Source organism: Nematolebias whitei, chromosome 15 (assembly GCF_014905685.2).
Source record: "Nematolebias whitei isolate Nwh7 chromosome 15, NemWhi1, whole genome shotgun sequence".
In the NCBI taxonomy this organism is placed as follows: domain Eukaryota; kingdom Metazoa; phylum Chordata; class Actinopteri; order Cyprinodontiformes; family Rivulidae; genus Nematolebias; species Nematolebias whitei.
Genome location: NC_056512.1, coordinates 12147369 through 12154996, shown reverse-complemented (window position 1 = coordinate 12154996; position 7628 = coordinate 12147369). Strand labels below are relative to the sequence as shown.

At 37.2% G+C, this 7628-nt stretch overlaps 1 protein-coding gene across 1 annotated transcript in view; it reads right to left on the bottom strand.

The window, feature by feature from the left end:
• Nucleotides 1-6409, bottom strand: part of wipi1 (WD repeat domain, phosphoinositide interacting 1) — a 78389-nt gene extending 71980 nt beyond the window's left edge. The window contains exon 1 of the mRNA XM_037689316.1: nucleotides 6318-6409. Coding sequence (XP_037545244.1) covers nucleotides 6318-6409 — 92 coding nt within the window. The remainder of the gene's footprint in view (nucleotides 1-6317) is intronic.
• Nucleotides 6410-7628: the final 1219 nt, after the last annotated feature.

Below are 7628 nucleotides of genomic sequence, written 5' to 3'. Positions count from 1 at the left end.
ACTATAGTTTTTAGTAAATTTAAAAATATTCAGTGTTAAATAATGTTTTCTCTTTTAGCTTCAGGAAAGTGTCCACCAGCTACACTGTATTTCTGCTTTGCAGCCTACTGGAAGTTCTGGGTCACAGTTGGACAAACACTCCACCAAACTGCTAGAGGTCATCAGGAGCAAGAGAGGACGAGTGAATGAGCAGACCACCAGGATCTTACAAGTTTTAGATGAGGTATCTGAGAAGACTCAGGCTCTGATGATCTACCTGAACCTGTTGAGCATCTTTTGAAAGAACACCAGGTAAGAAGATATGATGCACTAACACGAGCAACATCCACACACCTTTTTGTGTTTGAAATGCAACATTGCACTGGATATTTTTTCTTCTCCTTGCTATAAACTCATTTTATTTTTGTCTTTTGAATTTGGGCTCAAACTGAAGTAACAGCATGCCAGAGTGGGAGAAACAAATAATTTTTTTGATGACTCTTTGATCTTTATTGTAGCACCTACATTCATTTTAACTGAGAACTCTTGTTGTTGTCATCTAGCCGGTAAACTGTCCAGTGTTTCAGAAAGTAAAGAGACTGCTTTGACTGTTGTGCTTTGGCAGTGATCTGCACTCTTTTACTCTTTCAGTTGTTCTCATTTCTTTATTATTTGGTGTGTTTACAGGATGTGCAGGAGAAAGACCAACTGCATCTGGCACCATGGCGATCTTTGTCACTGGGAGAGAGGATCTTTTCCATCCACCCAAAGACATCAAGATAATCATCGATGGAACACAGGTCCTGAATGAAGTGTCTTCTGTTGTTGTAACAGATGTTGTCGTTCTTCAGGTTCATATACTCAACCTAAAATATCCAAAAAATCTACAGTACACTCTTGAATTCATTCAAAAAGTCCTGATGGAGCTTCAGTCCACTTCCTTGTATTAGTTGACCTGCAGATCGGAGGTTCCGGACTGATGGCGTGCTGAACGGACGTATCACTCAGAGCTCTTAAATGAGTCCCGATGTTAAAAGAGATTTAAAGTAAACTCCACAAGAAATACAGCTGCTTGACTTCAGTTACAAAGATGAGCCAACGAAAAGACCCACAAACTTCTAAAAAAGGGCTTTTTAAATCTACTCCGAGTCGTCAGTCGGAAGGCTCGGAGCACAGCTACGCAGAGCCAATGAAGGCGGCTAATGCTAATAGCAAACGAGACAGAGGAGCCACCACACCAACAAATACACCTGATAAGAAACAAGCGGAAAAGAAAATGAAAGGTACCGGTGATGAGGAGGAGGTCTCGGAGAAGGCAGTGGGGACCATCCTTTGTGCATTAGAGTCTTTGGGAACACGTTTTGAAACTTTGGGAACGCGTGTTGAAACTTTGGGAGCACATGTTGATGACCGCCTGGAGGGCATTAGCGGCCAGCTACAACAACACAGCTCCATGCTAGCATCGATAGCTAAAACGGTGCAACTGAACTCTGAGGATATTCAAGAGTGTAAAAACAAAGTTAAAAGCTTGGAGACGCAAGTCGAACTTCTTCTAAAGGAAAAGGAGGAAATGAAGGAACATTTGGCGGGTCAAGAAAGATATAAAAGAAGATGGTGCCTACGGATTAAAGGAAAAAAGGAGAAAGTGAATGAAAACATCAGAGCTGAAGTCGTGGAGTTGCTGAGCAGAATTCTCCCTGATCTGGCTGGAAAGATGGAGGATGCTGTTGACATCGTTCACAGAGTGGGAAGATCAACGGAAGGTCGACACAGACAAATTATAATCCTCTTCTCCAAGAGAAGTGTCAGAGATGAGGTGTGGAAGAAAACAAAGTCATCACAGATCTGCAGAGATGAAGGTCTGAAGTTTGCAGAGGACCTGAGCCAGGAGGACTTGAAGTCAAGACAAGCGCTGTGGCCGAGAACTGAGCAGGCAAGAAAGGAGGGTAAGGCTGCAGGATTCAGAGGAGCCTTCGCCTACATAGAAGGGAGGAGAATTTTTTAGCTGAAGTTCGAGCACTGTTTAGATGTTTAGATGAAACTTGAAGCTTTTCTGTTACAGTGGAGATTCTTTTGTTTTTCAAGGGTCTATTAAGGGGACTCTACTCTCAGGGTTTTTTACTCTACCTCCTATAACCTAAGTTTTTTATTTTTTATTTGTTTTCTATTGTTATTGTTCTTAATGTGTTCAGTATTCAATTTAAAGACTGAGATTCTATTTTCTTCTTTTAATGCAAGAGGGCTCAAAGACTCTATTAAGCGTAAGGCTGTTTTTTTATTTTGCAAAGGTCAAAAGGCTAACTGTTTCTTTCTTCAAGAGACACACTCGGAGTTCACTGATGTGAAGTTTTGGACTCAACAATGGGCTGATAAGATCATTTTTATTCATGGCACAAATCGTTCTGCAGGAGTAGCTATTTGTTTCAATAGATGTCCAGGAAAGGTCATTTTTCAGGAAATAGACGATGCTGGACACTGGGCAGCATGTGTCTTAGATATCGACAGCAATTTGTTCATCATTGTTAATGTTTATGGATACAACAACGACCAAAAAAACAAACAGTTATTACATCAAGTCACAGCAATTATAAAAAAAATGCAGTTGAATTATCCCACTGAGCACGTTGTTGTTGGGGGTGATTTTAATTGAACTCCAGATGAATGATGGACAGATGCCCTTCCAAACAATCTCAGATGACATTAAACCCAATCATGGGTGGCTTTATGAATACCAATAAACTTGTTGATGTTTGGAGAAACATAAACTCTAACATTAGACAGTATACTTGGTTTAAACCTAACGGACAATCAAGATCAAGAATTGGTTATTGGTTAATTACAGATTCTATACTTGAACACGTCACAGAAGCCAAGATCTCTTGTAGCCCTTTAAGTGATCACTGCACCATAAACCTGCGAATATCCAAAAATGAAACTAAAAATAATTTCAAAGGTTACTGGAAATTCAATGCTAACTTATTAAAGAATGACGAATATTGTAAAAGTATAAGTAAAATAATTCAAGATGTAAAAAATGACAAAAGTTTAGTGACAGCGAGACAAAAATGGGAATTCTTCAAATTTACTGTTAGAAAATTTTCTATTTCCTTCAGCAAAAAATTACAAAAAGAGAGACAAATGGAAGAAACTAAACTAACCAAGGAACTAATCTTATATTATCATAAATCTGACTGGAGTGAGGAAGACAAAATTAATATGAATAATTTACAATGTAAACTGGATGAATATGATCAAAATAAAGCCCGTGGAGCATACATACGGTCAAGAGTCAGGTGGCTGGAAGAGGGTGAGAAAAATACTTCATATTTTTGTAATTTGGAAAAACAAAGACAGATGAAAAATACAATGAACAGTCTCATAATTAATGGTGAGGAAGTTACAGAAACAAAACAAATATCCAGAGAAGTTAAGGACTTTTACAGTAATCTGTTCACATCCTCATATTCTAAACAAGACTCAGAATCCTTTTTTATAAAAATTAAAAATGTGATCCCTAACATCGATGAGACATTTAGGTCCATTTGTGAAGAGGATTTTCAAATAGAAGAATTTGACTGTGTTATTAAAAATGTAGCATCAGATAAAGCTCCTGGATCAGACGGTATTACAGCAAATTTTTACAAATTCTTCTGGAAGGACATAAAAATACTGTTGTTTGATGCAGTTATGGAGTGTATTCATAAAAAAGAATTGATGACAACAATGAAACAGGGTGTCATCATATTGATACCCAAACCAGGAAAAGATAAAACAAACTTGAATCATTTCAGACCCATCACACTTCTCAACACAGATTATAAAATATTTACTACAGTTCTTGCAGCTCGGTTAAAAGAAGGTTTATCTGATATAATTAGCTCGACTCAGTCTGGTTTTCTCAAAGGTAGATAAATTAATAACAATATTCGTCTGGTTCTAGATTTAATTGAATAAGCCCACTTAATTCCTGATGACGGTATGATCTTATTTCTGAATTTTCAGAAAGCTTTTGATTCGGTGGAGCATCCCTTCATTTTTGAAACATTCAAACATTTTGGCTTTGGTGAGAAGTTTTTAAACATAATCAAAATGCTGCATACAGATGTTAACAGCTGTGTTTCCTTAGCAGAAGGAACAAGTCCCAGATTTACAATAAAAAGAGGGCTTAGACAAGGATGCAGTGTTTCACCTCTCCTGTTCATCACCGTTACTGAGCTCTTGGCTGTCTCTATAAGAAACTCCAGACTTCATGGTTTACAAATTATGAATCAGAATATTATTATAAGTCAGCGAGCAGACGATACAACTCTGTTTCTAAAAAATAAAGATCAGATTCCACTGGCGATCCAAACAGTAGAAGCATTCTCTAAAGCATCAGGATTAAAGTTAAATTTGGAAAAGTGTGATTTAATGAGTATTCATGATTGTTCTCAATCATCTTATTACAATATACCGGTCAAACTGGAGGTTCGATATCTGGGCATTTGGGTCACAAAAACTGCAATTGTGTCAAACTGAATGTTGACAATAATATTACTAAATGCAAATTGATATTAAATAACTGGTTGCAGAGAGACTTAACTCTTTCTGGTAGGACATTACTAACCAAAATGGAGACTCTATCAAGACTGGTTTACCCTGCATCCTCCATAGCCATACCTCCAAAGATTATTAAGGAAATTAATAAATTAAACTTTAACTTTATTTGGAGAAATAAACATCATTATATCAAAAAAGGAGATACAGTTAAAAATTATGAAGATGGTGGGATTAAAGCAATAGATATTGAAATAATGAATGGCGTATTAAAACTTAAATGGCTTCAATCTTTTCTTAAAAATGGTCATGAGCTTGGGTTTGCTGTCCCCACTTTGGTTTTTGTAAAGTTGGAGGTATTGACTTCCTGTTAAGATGTGACTTTGACATTCCTAAATTACCTGTTAAATTATCTGCTTTTCACCAACAGGTGTTATTGAACTGGAAACCAGCATACAAACATAACTTCAGTCCTCATGATGGTCCTTTTTGGAACAACAGAGTCGTTTTACATAGAAGGAAGTCTGTGTTCATGGAAACATGGATGGAGAAACAAATATGGTCACTCACTCATCTCATGGATGAAAAGGGAAATTTATATGACTTTGAAGAATTCACAAAAAAATATAATCTAATCTGTACCAAAAAAGACCATGATAAAGAAACAAAAAATATACCAACTGCATTTGTTCAGTTAATAAAGAATAATTATGAAACTAAACCAACAATTAGTTTACCGAGCATCAATCTCAGTGGACTAAATTTAACACACAATAAATGCAACAACAAATTTTTAAGACAACATTTAATAAAAACAATATATTCTGGTCAGGTAAGAAGAAAGTTTCATGATTTCTATGATAAGAAGGAAAGAATAAAAATAATGACGACATATCTGGGTTTCCCTCTTCCACCTAAATATAAAGAATTACATTTCAAAACTCTAAATAATATTTATCCTTCCAACGAGTTGATCATAAATAGATTTAAATTTGAATGTGATAACTGTTCTATATGTAACGAACCTGAAACAACAGAACATTTATTTTATTTCTGTCATTCTGTGAACACATTATGGAAATCCCTTCACGATCTCCTGACCATCAAATCTATGAACATAGACTCCTTCTCCGTTCAGAATATATTATATGGATATGTATCTGAAAATAAAAAAGATGAATACTTTGTCAATAACATTATCATAATATTGAAATTCTATATACATAAATGCAGATATGGCAATTCTAAACCATTATGGTCTGTATTCAAACAAGAACTCCAGTTATTAAAACTTTCATTAGACTGTGCTAAAAAACCACAAGCCAAAAAGCTCTGATCACCTCGCTCAGATAATAAAGCCCTCTGACAAATTATTTTAGTAATTATGTAGATTCTTATATAAATAGTTAGTTGTTTAATTTACTGTACTATATTATTTGCAAAATCTCAAATAGTATTATTACCTAAATTTTAAGTTTATGATGGTTGATACGATAATTTGTTTAAGAATATATTGACCTTAGGAGGTATGATTGTAGATATTTGTATGTTTATATGTATCATTGTAATTTGAGATTGTCATTTGTTGTTCTATTTGTGTTCTTTTGTTCTGTATGTTCAGTAGTTCAATAAAGTAAAAAAAAAAAAAAAGTTCTATACCGAAAAAAAAAAAAAAAAAAAGTTGACCTGCAGATCTGCCACATTCAATATGGCGGCCGCTCTGACGTACCACTGCAACGGTCTGCCCGCTCATCGAGACGTCTATGTATTTGTTATAGCCATATACTTAGCTAGCTACTTACGTGGAGTCCTGGTTGAAAGAGGCACAGCTAACCCGCCGACGTCCTGGTCCGTCCACCCTGTCGGCGGTGTCTGAACCGTCAGAGATCTCCATCCTGATCCCGGGGGACCTCCTTTCCTCCCTTCGATCTGGACTGGATGCCCGGGATTGGCTGCACCTCGTCGCTCGATGTCGGCGTAGGACGGCTCCAATTCGGCAGGAATGCGGACCGGGTGAGGACGGATTATCCACTGTGTTCAAATTCGGCTCGGGATCAGTCCTCTAACAAGATCCGGAACCCGGTAAAAAAACAGGAGCAAAACAAAAACAGCTGGCGGAACTACGTCATCCACCCGGCTTTCTGACTGACTGACAGTCAAACCACGTGTCTGTTCAGGCTTCTTCTGGATTGGTCAGTTGTTCGAGAGAGTTTTATTTATTTTTAAAAACTCTATTAACAACATTAATCAGAACACCAAAGTTCATGCTTTTCATGCTTTCATGTTTCCTTTTCATCCATTAAATGAGTGACCATATTTACTTCTCCAATTAAAAAATACTTTGCTTAAAAAAAAAGTCTTATTAGAGTCTCCATTTTGGTTAGTAGTGTCCCACCAAAAAGAGTTAAGTTTCTTTGTAACCAGTTATTTAATATCCTTCCATCCATTATCTCATCTATCCATCCATCCATTATCTTTTACCCGCTTCTTCCATTTTGGGTCACGGGGGTCGTGGGTACCCATGTCCAGCAATCACTGTGCGAGGGGCGGGGGACACCCTGGACACGTCGCAAGTCCATCACAGGGACACATAGAGACAACCAACCATTCACTCTCACTCACACCTAGGGACAATTTAGAGTTACCAATCAGGCTAACATGCATGTTTTTGGTCTGTGGGAGGAAACCGGAGTACCTGGAGAAAACCCACGCATGCACAGAGAGAACATGCAAACTCCACCCAGAAAGACCCCGGGACTGGGGTTTGAACCCATAGATATCATATATGACTAGATACAGCATTGACCGCTATCGTCTATTTGCGCTGACGAGCTGTAGGGCCGCCATCTTGAAACGGTCGACCGCTCCACTCAGTGTAACCTGTTTCTCAGGAGCAATAAAGTATTTGCGCGTTTAATCAGTCATAGCTAAATACTAAACTCATTCTCACGATTTTTTTCCTCTGTAAATCTCAGGAGTACAGCCATTAAAGCTGAACACATGGTTCAGTGTATTTAAATATTCTTGGTGGGGTTAACATTAACACTAATAAAATATTCGTATGACACGTTTGCAAAACTCACAGTCACTGATACATTTTTATTAAGATATAT